At 37.2% G+C, this 17,128-nt stretch overlaps 1 protein-coding gene across 2 annotated transcripts in view; it reads right to left on the reverse strand.

Annotated features, from left to right (window-relative positions):
- Positions 1 to 17,128, reverse strand: part of ALCAM (activated leukocyte cell adhesion molecule) — a 99,862-nt gene that overhangs the window by 10,853 nt on the left and 71,881 nt on the right. The window contains exons 6-14 of one of the 2 annotated variants that reach the window (XM_018560024.1): positions 16,840 to 17,022; positions 15,781 to 15,908; positions 13,288 to 13,417; positions 8,967 to 9,079; positions 7,185 to 7,317; positions 6,887 to 7,020; positions 5,853 to 5,985; positions 4,135 to 4,173; positions 3,475 to 3,580 (exon numbers count right to left, since the gene is read on the reverse strand). In XM_018560024.1, coding sequence (XP_018415526.1) covers positions 3,475 to 3,580; positions 4,135 to 4,173; positions 5,853 to 5,985; positions 6,887 to 7,020; positions 7,185 to 7,317; positions 8,967 to 9,079; positions 13,288 to 13,417; positions 15,781 to 15,908; positions 16,840 to 17,022 — 1,099 coding nt within the window. The remainder of the gene's footprint in view (positions 1 to 3,474; positions 3,581 to 4,134; positions 4,174 to 5,852; positions 5,986 to 6,886; positions 7,021 to 7,184; positions 7,318 to 8,966; positions 9,080 to 13,287; positions 13,418 to 15,780; positions 15,909 to 16,839; positions 17,023 to 17,128) is intronic. The other variant, XM_018560025.1, reaches the window with a different exon arrangement.

Raw genomic sequence — 17,128 nt, forward strand, 5'->3', positions numbered from 1 at the left:
TTATTTCCAACTGAAAAAGTTCATACTTCATACCATCTCCTATCAAACATCACTGGATCTCCTGTTGTATTATTGTTTGTAGCGCAGCAATAAACATTCAGTTGACTCTATAGGGAATTACTACATTTTCAGGTTGTGCCGCAACATTACACTTCACTAACAGGCAAGACAGCAAATTAAATTGGTCATTTTAGTACTCCTTATGTAGCTACATAAAAAGAATCCTAAAAAGAGACATGGGATTTTTAGTTTACCAGGAAAGCCTTTTCAAAAGGAGTCCATCAAGACAGTTAAATGGGAACTGCAACTGCTGACTTGTTTTGTAATGTAAAAGCGGAGGGGCTGCAATTCAGAAATCTTTGTTATAATATTTAGGGAGTCACTGACCTGGAACATGATACATATCAAATTCAAAGCTAATAAGAGGAGTCCAACTCCGACAAGTGATAAAAGTGAAACCTGTATCAAGGTGTTTACTTATATTATGAACACCGATTATTATAGACATAGCTGTTACTTATTGGGGATAGTCGGTAGAAGCATGGAATAGCATATTGATCATTAACTTCATATGCGACTACCTTGATCTACTGAGGTTACTCAAGACACTTCAGAAAATAACTGACAGTCTAATTACAACAGCTACGATGACTTGAATAACACTCATTTTGATATTTGAATGAATATTCAGGTCAGACGGGTCTTTTGCCTTGCATACTATTGGAGTGTCTCTCCCACAAAATTAAGTCATCTATTACAGATCAGAGCTCTTCCATCCCATCATCCCTTTATCTTGTCTGAGTCACTGCATATTAGTACAGCTGAAAGAACGAAAGGCAAAATAACCATAACTTAACAGCCAACAATGGCAAAAATACAACCGTAAAACATTAGAGCATCAGCAGCAAAATTTGAATGCTCTAATGGCACCATTAATGCCTAATCTGTTTTCAGTAGTTTTCATCTCTTACAGGTTGTCTAAAAGTATCCAACACTTTTAATATACAATAGCACACACATAGCTACTTAGGCATCTGCTCAACATTTGCATGAATTTATTTACATACAAAATAAACCCTGCGCTTATCTGACTGTCAAGCAGTGTATACAGCTGTGTGAAACATAAAGGTACTTCAAACAGAAGCACAATAAATGTGGAATAAATCCTACGTTTTACATATACAGATCACCATAAATAGCTAGGTTGTGTATGTCATATAGACAAAGCATAAATCAAAGCTGTGCGTTAGCTGCAGGAAGCACCTTCCGCATGACATGGAAACAATACATGTCAGATATGCATTGCATGGTGGACAAATGATCGATCTACTTTATTTCTGCACAATATACCCACACAGTAAATTCTGAAATATAGCTTTTGTTTAGTTAAGACTTTTAGTCAGACAACGTAAGTGCTGATTTAAATGTCTAGGATGACCAGAACTGTGATTATTACAGAAAGCCATTCTGCACAGTAAATAATCACCAGACCAAAAAATACCATATGAAAATGCTCAGAATGATGCACGTGCGATTGGTGGTCAAAGATAGGTTAGAGTAGGGGTAGCCAGATGTCAGCCGTCCAGCTGTGGTGAAAATACAAATCCTATCATGCATCAGACTCTGGGCTGCCACTCTCGCAATGCTTATGGGACTTCCACAACTGCCACCCCTGAGTTAGAGCATAACACAATCTCAATAGAAACGCAATACTCCCAAGCATAACGGCAAAAAGAGACAACACCTTTGGCTTTACTAAAATTACTATTCCAGGGCTACAGAGAGCCACTAAATAACATTTATGGGCAGTTTATTAGAATATTGTACTAATGGTTCATACTACAAGTAATCCATAAAAATGTGCACTAAACAAATCCAAATTAAGGCATTAATCCACTTGGGAAGTTTTGACCAGATTGGGCCATAGGCTGCAGAGTACTGACTCATGTATGAGATGCAGTCATCAAATTAGCTTGATTTGTGAAAATTTGGTTGTATGGTGACCACATCAGCCTGTTTGATTTGCATGACCACTTCTAATGTCCCATACACTTCTAATGACCACATACAAATGTAATTCCAAAACCAAATACCTGTAGCTAACAGTTAAGGTTAGGCCAATATAATAGAAAGATATCAGAATAAAACATGAAGGCAATTATGCGTGTTACTGCTATGACCAATGCATAAGGTCATTGTTTCCGTTCCCACTAGAGATTTTATCTGTATGGAGTCTAAGAGGGTTATTCACTATTGAGCCAAAGGATCTAGCCGCAGCTTCGGCTGATCCTTTAGCCGCCAGAGCCCTTCGGTTCAGTCGAACTGAAAGGTTGCTCTACGGGCTATTCACAATTATTCGTAAGCAGCCGAAGGCAGCCGAGCCAAGCGCATATGCTTCGGCTCAGCTGAGCCGTAGTGACAGCCGAAGGGTAGAGAAAGGCCGGCCTGAGCCGACCATTCTCCTGGCAAAAGAGAACTGCTGGGCGCTCGGTGGCATTTGGCTATTCACTCACGGCCGTTCGGCCCCTATGAGAATAGGGGCGAACGACCGTGAGAGAACTGCTGGAGCTTCGGCTCAGCCGATCCAGATGTTGGATTGGCTAAGTCGAACGGCTTCTGCACTTTGGCTCAGCCAAACATGCAGAGCAGAGCAGAGCATGTTTGGCTGACCTAAGGCACCTAAAAGGCAGCCGATGTACAGCTGATTTTAGCAGTTGTACGACTGAAATTGGCCGTAATGAGTTGAAGTGAATAGCCGAACGTCGTTCGGATCAATTCACTTTGGCTCAGATATTCACTCGGCTGCCTTTGGCAGCTTAGTAAATAACCCTATATGTTCTGTGTTTTTTGGTGGTTCTCTTTGTGCTTGGATTTCCACAGAAGAACCAAAAACAGTGGCATACATTTTCCCTCAGTGGGTATGACTATAGCGGGGTCACTATAATTGAATGAATCTACAGGATTTGTTGCAGGACATGAATAAAAAAATGCTAAAAATACTTTTTCAACATTAGTATTAATGTCCAATAGTACAGTGCCAGTAAGATACAGAAGCACCAATTATAAACTGACTATTATGTTCATCTCCTGTTCACTTATTGGGGAGTAAAGGGGGGAAAGAATCCAACAAGGCCCCATGACATCTTTAGTTTAAAGGCTAGCCACTAACCTAAAAACCCAACTTTCAGTCTAAACATAGAAATAAGAAAGTAACTGAACTTAAAACATCAGTCTTCATAATGACTACCAACCTGAAGGCTCCGTAATCTGCTAGGAATCAAACTGGACATTTGTGTTTTTAAAATATTAAAAATGCAAAAAAAACTGATAACCGTAACATTAAGCCTTCTCACATGGATTGAAATTGAAGTAGCACATAACATTCCCTTTCTTATAAGAAACATATAAACCCTCTCATAAGCTTTTAGAGAAGAAATGATGAAAAACAAAAAAAAAAAGGAAATTTTAACCTACCCTGATTTCTTAATGTATATCCAGTAGGCTAATCCAGCAACCAGTGCAGCGAGTAGAAGACCAACAACAATTCCCACAATGAGTTTTGCATGGTCATTATTGTCACCTGGGAATGTGGTTTTCAGAAAAAAAAAAAACAAGAAAACATCTTAGTCAATATACATTCAGTTGCAGCTATTATCAGGTTCCATTTTTTGCATGATTTACAAAATTTACCAAGACAAACTCAGAACATTAAACAGTACAACTGCTAACCACTGTTGTGAAATCATTTACTGAAAAACATGAGATATGGGGTGACTTTAAGACAAGCTCTCAATCATCATGTCACTCATGTCATGTTTGCACAGACACACACTAACTGTATATCCTCCAGCACACTATCATCTATTTATTATGCATAGAATTGTATACCGTTGTAGGAAATACCAAACTGCAATGCAAATTCTTTCCACCTTCCCAAACAGAAGATTGCTGACTAGAGAAGATATCTTATCTTGAGGTAGAAGAAAAAGAAGTTAGGAATTAAAGTGCAGCAGAAAGATAGTCCTCTATATGAAACTTTTGCCATGCAAAAGTTTGGGAATATAAAGCAAAGGTATACAAATAGAAAACAGCACAGGCTGTGAAGATAAGTCCTTACTCTACTACTATACTTACCACTTCTATCAACATGATCATCTGGTTCTGGAAAGCTGACTGAAATGAAAAATTGAGAGGTGAAATTAAAAAAAAACTATTCCTGATAACCTAAGAAAGTCACCTTCACCACCATAATGTGCTTTAATCTGTAACAGTAAAATGACATCCCTTAGTGCAAGTAAAATGAGAACATTTTTCACTGATCTAATATGTAACTGACTCAGTAAAGATTCTTTACAGAATCCTCCTCGATGTATAATGACAAGGTTAATACAGACAAAGGAGAACCAGGTAGTATTAATTCCCAGTTCTCAGCTAACACCAAAGAGATGCATTAAATCAGACTGATTAGTCAAGATCCTTATACCTCTAATCATCATGCATTTTCAGAGGCCTACTGGCTCTTTCTGCAGCAATTTAACTCTGATGGAAGCTGCCATACTACATTTTGCTGCTGAAACAGGGACATCCTTCCAATCATACGCACCATGCTACACAACATTTATCAGACTATGGTATAATGGAAAAAAACAGGCTTTTTAAAGGGAATCCCAGCCTATACTGAACTGTTTTTAAACAAGAGAGCCAGGTGAAAAATAGCTAGTTGAACAGGGACTATCTAAATCAGATGAGGTCACTGTTTGGGTATTCAGACAACCGTAGGTGCCTGCTCTCTGAACACAATAGCTGGCAGGAAAGTATCCTCATGCACTACTTTTTTCCCCAACGCACCGCAAGGTATCACAATACCACACGTTGTGCTGTGAAGCGCATTGCGACCGGGAAGTGCACTGGGGTGCCATTCAAATGAGGGGCAATACACTGATCGCACTGTAATGCATGGTAGGTAGCGAAAAACGCACCACGGCAGTGCAAACGGTTCGCAAGTCTATAAGTTGATCAGCTCACTAAAAACAAACTCCCTATTTGGTTGATATGGTATCCAACAACATTTAAGCAATTCAGCAAAGTCTTTGTAGTAGCTAATCTTCCCTGCCTCTGGTGCCTAGTCTGCCAATCTTTACCTTTTATACAATCACAAAAACAAAAAAGTCAAAATGTGACTCGCATAACTTCAATAACAACTCATTACGCATTGAAAATACACTATACTATCACTATGTATTGGGAAACATACTGCAATTTACTTTAATTCTATAAGGAGAAACAAGATGAATTACACACCAGGAACTCAACTGATATTGTGATTCGTAGTCTTAGGACAGACCCTAATTACATTTTGTCAACTCTGTGCCAGAACAACTCCTTCACAGTCAGGATTAGATTTTGTGAAGCTATAAAAGTCACTTACGGCCTCCAAGCTCATTTAGTACTGGTCTATAAGAAAATTGCTGAACGGCAACAAGCCCAGAAGCAGAGAAAATCAGCTAATGACACAAGGGCGCCGTGTGACTTCTGTTAGTAATGCTACTTGCAAACCTGCTAGAGAAACAAAATGTGAGCCACTGAGGGTGGCTCACTTGAGGCTAATGATAGCATGAAAACCTGAATCTTGCAGAAACTGGCACTTTCAGCTTTAATTATTAGGAGGCTCAGAGGGGGGATTGGGTAAATCTATAGGAAAAGTAGAAATCCCCTTTTAAGTACAGCTGGGATAACATTTAAATGATGGAAATAAAACATTTGGTACATAGAAAAATGAATGAGTACACTCATTGGCACAATGACATATGTCAGGGACAAGAATTACATTGCAAAGTCTGACCAGTACTTACTAGCAGAGACATTTAAGGAATGGGACTCTCGCCCCAATTTGTTTTCAGCACTGCAGATAATTGTGACATTCTCTTCTGGGGAAATGATAATTTTAGCAGAATATTTTCCATTACTTAACATAGTCTCTTCAGTCTGTAATAAGAGATATAAAGTAAAGTTAAAGCCAGTTCTTGCTTTCTCTGCAAATGGTCCACAATACATTAAACACAGTGAAAGACAAAGCCCCATAAAAGCTATTGCATGCATGAATCTTGGTCATTCCATCAGTGCAGCAGCTATAACTCGTGTTACAATCACAATGCAGTTTTCAATTCCCAATAAACATAAATGAGGATAAGCCAATTAGAGTAATTTAAGGCCACTGCAGTATTTATATGGGACCTATAAGAAGGCAACTTGAAAGGGGTCACTTGTGACTCCAACCTTTGTTTTACATTACATTTTTTAATGGAGCAGAAAATGTAACTGACATGCAATTAGCCTTAAAATACTACATTCATAACTAAAGTTTACTTCCTTTCCAATGGGTAGTAAAATACTCATACAGTGCACTACAAAGATTTATTAATTTAGCTTTAATTCGGATTTACAACATATAAAAGAGCTTCATGAATGCTACAGGGTTCCAATATGTTTAATAAGAACAAAGATTCTATAAATGTGCAATCATGAAAACAACAGGAAGAAACAAAATTCAGGATTGAAATGTGACAGAAAAATGTCAACACATTTTGCCATATTCACTAAATCATGACCATTTAATCCATTACGACAGAGAGCTGTGACTGGCAGCGCAGCGAAGGGAAGCAGCTTTGGGGATCGGTCACATGAAAAGGAGGCAGCAAGTTGGAGTGAGCAATAAGGCATATGCACTTATACCTAACCAAACCCCAAAAAAAAAAAAACTATCTCTAGGAGTGCCAGGTTATTGATTTTTTTTTATCCAGATATACATAAAAGCCTTTAAGATACAATGTAAAGACAAAAATATGATGTATACTATAACAAGTGAATAACAATATGAATAACTTACTTTGTTCAAGTATAGATCATTTCCTAATCTGACGCACTGCACTTCGGGCTTTGGGAAGCCATCTACCTCATACAGGATTGTTTTTGACCTTCCATCAGCATTTGTCTTTTTTGAGAGTTTGATTCGTGGCTTTCCTTAAAGGGGAAGAATTTAAAATATGTATGAACAGAAAAATACAATTTCTCAAGAAATTAATAACTATACATACAAAATATTGCACATTAATACAAATATAGGTGACCATATTGCAGCTTGAACTTTAATAAGGCGCTGCGTTTTAGCAATGTCCTTTACTAACCTTCTACAGTAAGTCTTAGTGTCTTTTTTCTCCTCAGACCATCAACTTCCATAAGGCTGGTCTCACATTCATAAACCCCTGAATCTCTATATTGTAGATTTGTGAATGATGGCTGTGCAGGGATTTTTTTGTTCTGTAACCAAAAAAAAAAAAAAAGGTTTAGCTTACGGTGTATATAATAAATCACATTCTTAAACAATTCATCCCCACACAGCTACCTCCTCATGTATCACTTGCCCCTCCCTTTTAGATTGAAAGCCCTCAAGGGGAGGGCCCTCCTTACCATCTTGTCTGGAATTGTATTGTGATTGTAATGTCTTCCTTATATTGTAAAGTGCTGCGTAAACTGTTGGTGCTATATAAATCCTGTATAATAATAATATACACACACACACACACACACACACACACACACACACATACATACATATAATGTTAAGCTGACAATACATTATGCAAATTTGCAGAGTGGCATCCTTCGATCAGGAGGAGATCAAAGGAGCTGGACGGAGAGTCTTCGACCGAATGGAGCTTGCAGGTGATCAGCTGCAAGCTTCGCTTAGGCCGGCAGCTACTGTCAGAAAACAATGAAAACATCCGGGAATTTCTCTATCCATGCTCATAGGCGAACAGGTTGAACAAAGAAAATATAACAGTGTATAGCCAGCTATAGGCTCAAAAAATAACAGCAGATAAATAGGCAACAGAAATTATGAATCGACAGACAAAAAACACTTATTAAAGCTATAGATAGCTAAAAGCTTCTGATTTTTTTTAATTAGGAAAATTTAGACCCTTTAAATATTGGAGCAGGGGAAATAAGGGAGACAGAAACTGGAGGTATTGGCTCCTAAACATTTAGATACTATATTGAAATTCTGTAAGGGATTTTCTTTCGTATTCCAGCCACACACTTAATTGGACTCTCCAGAAGTTTAACTGTACTTGATCCATGAAAACACTGGCTCTTGTATAAAAATGCCAGGCTTCATAACACAGACCTCACTGTGGAAAGCAGTCCCAACACACCAGTATCACTGTTCGTACAAAATTGATTTATGTGTGAATTACTGCATGATCCAGGAAATACAGCGGCTCTTCTTATTGAAGTGTAGCAGGGGGTGCAGGAATACAACTTGACACCTTATCATGCAAGACAAGTGAAGGCAAATGCCTTCTTAGTAACAAAACTTAGTACCCATTTAAATCATACCATGAGTTGTTTTCCTATTAGGTTGAAGGGGTTTGAAGTCTAGCCCATGGAGAATAGAGAGAATAAGGCTTCTAAGCTTTTTTACTAAGAAACAATAGTGCACATAATGAAATGTAGCAGTCTAGGTCAAATGGGTCTTGCTTACAGCAGTGCTTCCAAAACTGGCATGTACCACTGGTGGAATTAGCTCTCACTGTAAATGGTTCTCAAGTGTGGAAAAGGTTTATACATACAAAATGCTCATTCTAGTGTCAATTATTTCCAGTGCCAAACGGAAGAATCATGTCAGTCTAATATGCACATTTAAATTGCTTGATGGGCTTAAATTGCTTGATGGGCTTGAACAGACGTTTCGTAGATGATGCCACCCTGATTAAACACTTCAGGATAGCTAGCTCCCATGAACTGCAACTGGCATAATGGTGGCACACAACATTTGGGAAAACCCTGGTTTACAGAAATTAGTTTATCAATCTCACTGTACTCTGGTTTTAAAACTTTTTGGGTGGGATGGGTACAAAACCTTGCTACTTGCATTGTTTTATGTCGGAGGACTGCACACTGCTTACCTTCATCCATGTGACTGAAACATTTTTACTTGCAGAAGGAATGCATGAAACAGAAAGACTGTCTCCAACTTGTATAGTGACATCTCCAGTGGGTGTTAGTGACAAATCCAAATCTGAAACGGGAGGAAAAAAAAAACCCCACCAGAAATGTATTAATAAGCAGATTGGCACGGTTTTAAATAACAGGGTTTTCATTTAATACAACAAATCACAAAGAGTAAAATGATCCAGAAGCAAAGCGAGACAGCAACTTTGGCAGGCAGCATGTTAGAAGACCTACATCAAATAATGTCCATTCAATAAATTGGAAACAAACATGTGTTCTGAAATACTGCTGCTAGAAGAGAGATATTTCATGCGTGCTTGTTATACAGGTATCTAAGAAAAGCACACTGCCATTTTGAGGTGTGTTTCTTCTTGGCCGACTGTCATGTTTATTAACGGAATGTATTTAGAAACAGTCATGGGAGTGGAAATACCCTGCCCTACATTTATATTCTTTGTAATTGATGTGCTTGCCATAAAAGCTAGGTATATAAAAGGACTGTCCGGTCTAATGCTCAGAGTTTCAGGTCACTGCCTTTCTTTGTGCCAATCACAAAGACAGACTACATTTTATATTGTGTACATATTCTAGTTGTCAAAGCTTTCTCATCCCTTCCTTGAACCTCTTCTTTTGAATGACTAGCAAATATGGAGTCTGTCTTGTTTCAGTTATTTAACCTAGATAATTAAGGCTATTTATATTTTGCTAAATTACAATAATGATGATTAAGTTAAGTTGCAAATGATACTGCAAAACATGCAATGTTCACCAATGGGCTTAGGTAATACTGAAGAGTGCAGTATTCCAAAACAACCAGCCTTTTTGTAAAAACTAATTAAAATATCAAACCCTGCGGAGACTGGAAATCAAAATATCAATTTGATAACTGTATAAAACAGTTCAGAGTGATTATATGTTCTCTTTTTTAAGTATGCAATAAACAGAACATCTAAGCTGTGCAAGTATTTCCCAACTGCTACAAGCAGTATAACACCATCAGTACACAATGACTTATATTCCAGATTAGACACTACAAGATGTCTAACAGATAGGGAATAACTTGGTGATACAAGCTAAAGATAGCATCAGTTACGGAGCATTAAATAATCTTTAATGTTCTGAAAGAGCGAAGCCTCAAGAGTCTAGACATTCAGCCCTGTTTTATTTTTTTCAAATTTTGAAAGAGAATTTACGTAAGTAATGTACTTATTCCAAGCACAAATACAGAACCTGCTATCTTTGCATTTTAGCAGCTGATTAAAGGGATTATCATCCATATTTGTGCAGTTCGTTTGCTAACCAAGAAGCACCCCATACCTAATGTCAAGCATGTTAATTTCGTCACTTCTCAAACAGATTTCAGGATTTAGCAGAACTGATTCAAACAATGTTTTTGTTCTTTCAAAATCTATGTAGCATTGAAAGTCTCCACAGAAGATGCATCACGTTGTCTGTTCCAGCACTGCATCTAATCATGGATCAGCATTTTACAGCCTTTGTGATTAATACTAAATGTTGTGAACTAATATAACTTCATATTGGAAGTCCTATGCACACATTTGTAAAGCCTGGATGAGATCCCCTTACTGTCTAGATGCATCTTTTCTCCATTTTCCCAGCAGAGGATGTTTGATTGGGAATAGAGTTAGTAAGAGTTCCTACAGATCAGACTCCATTGGTTGCTCCATGAACATGTATGCATGTAGCCAAGCACACACATTTATGTCAATTAAGATGAAAGCAGCGAAGGGAAGACATCTTCAACTAATTACCCTGGACAATGAACGGTCTGCCAGTACCGTAGACATGTATGGTTGACTCATCAGGACACTTCAGCCTGTGCAAACAGTGTTCAAACGTTTTCAACCCCATTGCATGAAGATCAAAAGTTCCAGATACATTGGTCAATATATATATATATATATATATTTTTTTTTTAGGAAATGGGAGTTTTGAGGGGAAAACCTTGTTTATGCACTGCTTTCCCACTGATAAGTGGATGCTGTATGTGTTCTGTAGCATGCATTGTGTCATCTCTCCATAGGCCTCAGATAGTTGTTAAAGGAAACAATCCTCTTTTAAAGACCTCTCCACAAATCGATGCCAGATACCTTCTATTGTCTATTGACTGTTTAAGTGCTTTGATGGCAGTGGAGAGAAGAGGAGGCAATGTGCGAACATGTATCTGCATTGTCTGTTACTTGGCTTTAAGGACCAATTTCAGATTTAAATTCATATTAATGAATGTTGCATGGGCTCACTATGGGTGCTATGCATTAATCTGAAAAAGCATGCATGTGTGTGAGTAGCTGCAAATTAGGAGTGCAAAATGTTGTTTTATTTACACATACCGCACATAGACTAAAAGATAACAAAAAGTCAAATTGTACAGAAGAGATCTTCATGTGGTTTTGATTAAGTATGCGTAACAAATCAAAACCAAGCACTGGCATTGAATTTACTCGAAAAAATGTTGACATAATTCACAATCCATTTTCTTTAGGATGATGTACTGTATGAAAAAAATCCAGAGCAACATAGGGCCTTATAGGGGAATCCAAAACATCCTGAACATTGGATTTGAATGTTAAATGAAAGCAATACATTTCTAGGCTATCCCTTTTCTTACACGCACGTTGGCAAGCTCTTGTGTACGAGACCCTTAAACGTGCTGTGAGTTTAGCACACCTCAAAAATAATAAATACTGATCAATATACAGAGAACAAAAAACATTACAAATACATAAAACACATTCTATGTTCATATATTGCATTTACATTTTTTTTAAAAATTACTTTAATACCGGTTTCCTATAAGCTTTATGTGAATTTTAAAAATACAAACAAACATTTTATGCAATCTAACTACAAACAAATACTGTTCACCCTGTAAAATCACTCAGGCTCCAATGAAGGCTCACCTAACTGATGATTATATTGGGCAGGTTTGGTCGGAAACCAGTAGGGATATCAGACCTGAGTTCACTTGCCATCCCTTACAATAAAATGACTGATTTGATGTATTCCACCATTCCTCACCATTACAATTTTAGGAGCTCTAGTGGTTTAATTTCTATACTTGTGTTCATGGGTCTGTATGCCACAGACTTTGAGGATGTCCCACTCTGCTAGATTGTGAATCAACTATTATGTAGAAGACAAAAGTGGAAAAATCTACGACATTAAGTGGGGAATAGGGACAGGTAGCCCCCAAGAAATTGAAGCATTTGGCTCATATGATGTCAGAATGGGCTGACTCTTAAAATAAATGTGATATAAATAAAGTGTGGTACCATGGTTCTTATAAATCAATGCAATGAACAAAACATCTTGCATTAAGTTTAACATAAATGAACTGAAACTAACTGTAAGAAAAATTGTAATATTACATAAATATTCAAATCCATAGCTTGCCCACAACTGAACACCACAAAGTAAAAAAAGATATATTTCACAATAAAACAAAACCAATGAAAAAATGTAAAATTTGGTGATTCCAAACAAAGATAACATTATCATTAATAAAGATATATATATTTAAAGGAGAACTATGGGGTCAGTGTTTTTCCCCATAGTTCTCCTTAGGATAACGGGAAGACACAAACTAGCATCCTCCCGTTACCCTAAGCTCAGTATACCGCGAGCTACAGCTCGCGGTATACTGAGACGCCGGAGCGGATCCCGACTTAGATGACGGGATCCGCCCAGCTGCGTGAGTGACAGCTGGCTCTGCCTATCTAGAGGCAGAGCCCGCTGTATCCGCCCCCTCCCCCGTCCATTCCGCCAGTCAGCGCTGGCAGATAGGAGCGGGGAGAGGGAAATCCAGCCCCTCCCCCTGTCACGGCACAGAGCCGTGACATGATCGAGAGGCGAGCGAACCCGGTATGTGTTCGCTCACCTCCCGATCTACTGAGCCGACATGTGACAGTCTCATTGTCACAGGTCGGCTAGAACTATGAGGTGAGTGAAAAGCACTCGCCTCATAGTTCTCCTTTAACATACATAGCAAAATACAGCCCTAAGACTTTTTTTTCATTGCTGATAAAGTCATGCCATCTTCATGGAAATGCATATAATGATAAAACTAAAAATCCACATTTGCCCCTTGAAAACATGAAACTAACCGCAATATTTATTTGTTTTAGAAATAATTCAAAAAAGAACTGCAGTCAAATAAACCCATGCATTGCAATTATCTATTAAAAGCCAAACAGCTAAACTAGAAGCAAATGGCAGAATCAATTTAAGGTTTGAATTAGGCAGACTGTTACTTACAATGTACGGTTACCATTGTTGAAGCAATCATTATTTTATTTAGCAAAGAACATTTATAATCTCCAGTTGCATTTCTTTTTATGTCAGTTATATGGTAGGCACTTGAACTACGTATCCCCTCTTCCTGACCCTAGGGAAACAAAAAGAAACAAAAAAATAAATCACACAGTCATTACATGTAACCTATTTAAAACAGTAAAAGATAAATACAAATCAAGAAAATAATTAGTCTAATGGGAAACAAAATAATTTAAAGTGGGCGTAAACTTAAAATCATGAAGATTTGTTATCTTTAGGAGAACATCGAGTTCTAGTGGAAATTGTGACAGCTCCCTGACAAATCTACATTTTGCCTTAAATTTCTCCTGAAAATAGCAATGCAATACCTGTACCTTTAGTTTCTGTAGTGTGAGATCTTGTAAGGAACTGCTGCTAATTTCTCAAGATTCTTGTGATGTCATTACATTACTGTTCATCGTTCCTCTTAAGAGAAAACTACAGTGCAAGGATTTCCTTACTTCTGCTTTTAATTTTTTTAGGTCTGTGATTTCTGCACCTCAGAAAGGTGGCAGCACAAACATGAGGATGCAAAGCCCTGCCTCTACCAAGATGGACACAAACACTGAGAAACAGAGCAGAAAAAGTCATGGATATTTAGTAAATAGGAAAAGATCAGGTGCAGGGGGACCCCAGGCAATACTGCTGACTAGTACTTTATCTTCTGCTGGTCCTTTTTTGTTCATTGCTTTCATTGGTCAAACCATGTTTAATATATTATATTAGATGCACATAAAAGATCAGCTTAGTGTAAACCTCATAATTATGTGTTAGTGTTTTAAAAACCTATCCTCTCTGTACAGTTTGTAATTATATATACACATAGGGACAACCTTATTCGATGACCTAGGTAGGCCCTGCTTTATGTTCAGTAAATATCCACAGTGGCTGTACCTTGCTGATCATCTTGTATAATTAGTATTAAAAACAAGTATATCTCAAAGTCTCTAACTGAAAAACAGAGTTCCCATTGTTTCTTATTATGTGAAAATACAATGCCCCTCATAATCAGAGGCTTCTATGTAATATTGTAAATGTAATTATTGCGTAGATTAGAGAGCCATGGGGTAGTATTGTTTTTATAATTCATGGCAAGAAAGAGGTAATTTTTCCTTATTAATGTCATAATCCCGAAATATGCTCCGCCATGTGACAAAGTTGCTATAATGGTTTAATGTGGAACTTCAACATTTTTCTCCTTTGAAAAGATTTTGCCCTATTTTCTCTTTTTGTAACTGGTGCCACCATGACAGGAGATAACCTCAATGGGAAGGGGGACATATAAATCCATAATGAGTCATAAAAATCAGGTAGAGGTTCAAACCAACTTCCGCTTTATGACAAAACATTTTGTTTGCAGTCCCTTTTTTTGCTTTGCACATTTGGTATTAGGAATCAGGCTTCATGCTCACAACTTTGAAAATCTTTTATTTTTATATAAGGTCCATCAAGTGGATGCATTGTAACGATGCATTTTCTAACAGTCTGTTGTTTATATTATCTCACATATGATTCCCATACTGTCTGAAGAGGCATACATAGTTCTGTGAAAGGTGTAACAAAGTGCCCCATCTCACCAAACAATCTATATGGCACCAGCACATGCACAGTTTAACAACTGCATCACATTTGCCTACATATCTTTGATCTAAATCTATAGTACAAAGAATATAGCTGGAACTTATAGCAATGGAAATGGTTCCCAGAAGGAATTAATGAGCACATCAAACTTACAGTGCAATATAACATGAATGCATGTTATAAGATACTATCCTGTGCTTGGTGATTTGATTGCTAAAATTATTGAAACTATATTTAATACTTTCTACATGGCTTTGAAGAGGATTACAGGACCTGCAGAGATAAATATCTGTTACCTTTACCACACAAAGAGCTCAAAGACATGATGCATGATGTGCACAGTCCCCGCCCCTTCACTGAATTAGCCATTACCTCTTCTGCAAGGCTTTATTCCTAAAATGAGGACAATCATTTCCTATCTCTGGCATGAAGAGATTTTCTTTTTCACTGAAATCATATAGCATCTACCACTTAGCATAATTTTTTTTCCTTACAATACCCATAGGCTCACCTCATTCCCATTTTTTCCCCCAATACTTTTATACTGTTCAATGAATGGAGCACACACACAACTATTGTAAAAATGTAAGACAATACCTCATTTCCATATACCTCATAACATTGTCTCAAGATTATTGCATATACAATGGGGGTGCAGAGGCAAGGTTTAAAATTACTTTACAAACAGGCTCACATAGCTTTCACCCAAACATTATGGGCTGTTATCTTTTCTGCCAAATGGTATGTATGGAATGCTAACACATTTTGTAAACAGATTATGTGAACAGAAGTCATACCGCCCACTTTTAGGTCTAAATAACAATGACAAGCAGATAAAGAAAGAGGACAACTTACTGGAAGGTAGAACAAAAATTCCTCTGGAGGTGGATTTCCATTCCCTATGCATTTTAGTGTGATGTTATCTCCCTCTTTTATTGTTTTTTTGGTGGACTGTACATGAATTGTCACCTTCTCTGTAGGGTCTGAGAAAAGAATTGACTTGTTAAAACAAATTTATCAAGCACACAATTACCCTGCACATAATACGCAATTTAAATGATTGAATTATACACAGTTATACATTAAGCAGGGGAAGGTAATTGCTTTAATGCATCTTTTATACATGGATTGAAGTTAATGGGTACCTTCCACAAAGAGAACAATCCCTAATTAAAGGGTGGCAAGCAAACACCCCTGTGATAAAAAAAATACACATCACAGAACATTTTCAGAAATGAAGTTGGACTCATTATGGTTTTTCTGTGCAAACAGCATGAACACTGTGTACTAGCTGTCTTAATGTAAAAGATTTTACTACATTGTGTGAAAAATACTACTTTATTATATTGAGCTTAACTACAGCTTACATAAACACCAAATAAGAAAACATCTACCAGCTTGTCTATCCACTTATCACTACCTTATAGGATCTTAAAACCTTGACCAAATTAGCTAGCTTAGAATGAGACCGTTTGTAATGGCCATGAAAAAAAAAAAAAAAAGTACAAAAACTTTTATTTCAGAGTCTGTTATCAATATAGGAAGCCAGTGGTTGAGTCAACCTGCATTGACCATAAACAGAAAATATCTGCAAAGCATTCAGTATTATATTTGCCAGAATTGTGGATAGATGAGTATATATAGGATAACTATACAAGAATAAAGTTATTCTTTCACTGTATTGTGGGCACTGGTTCAAGAGCCAACCATTGCAAGGCAATGTATCGTAAATGCAGAAACTAAATATAATTCTAATTTCACAGAACAAATAATACGTGAAAACTCTTCATCTTGGTTAATAACCAAAAGGAGGTTTAGAACACTTTATACTTTACAGATTTATGATACAAGTCAAATCCAAATAAATAGCAATATTACATAAGAAATGAAAATAAGCCGGCAGAATAAACTTACAGTAAATATCGAATACGGCTGGATCAGAATCCATTGTTGCCAGTCCATCTGGCATGTAATAAGTCACTGCACATGAAAACTGTGCCTCTATATCCTCTTTTGTTGACATGTACTGCAATGTTGAACGCATGCTAAGAAGACCGCTTGTTGGGTTTTTTTCTTTCCACCAGTCCACATTCACAACTATAATAAAGAACACAGACAAACACTGACCAATGCGAAATATTTATTTATTTTTCATTTTGGGATGTGGTTCTAAAGCAGGATGAACATTTTTTTCCTTAAGCTA

Source organism: Nanorana parkeri, unplaced genomic scaffold (assembly GCF_000935625.1).
Source record: "Nanorana parkeri isolate BGI_ZX_2015 unplaced genomic scaffold, ASM93562v1 scaffold427, whole genome shotgun sequence".
Lineage (NCBI taxonomy): Eukaryota > Metazoa > Chordata > Amphibia > Anura > Dicroglossidae > Nanorana > Nanorana parkeri.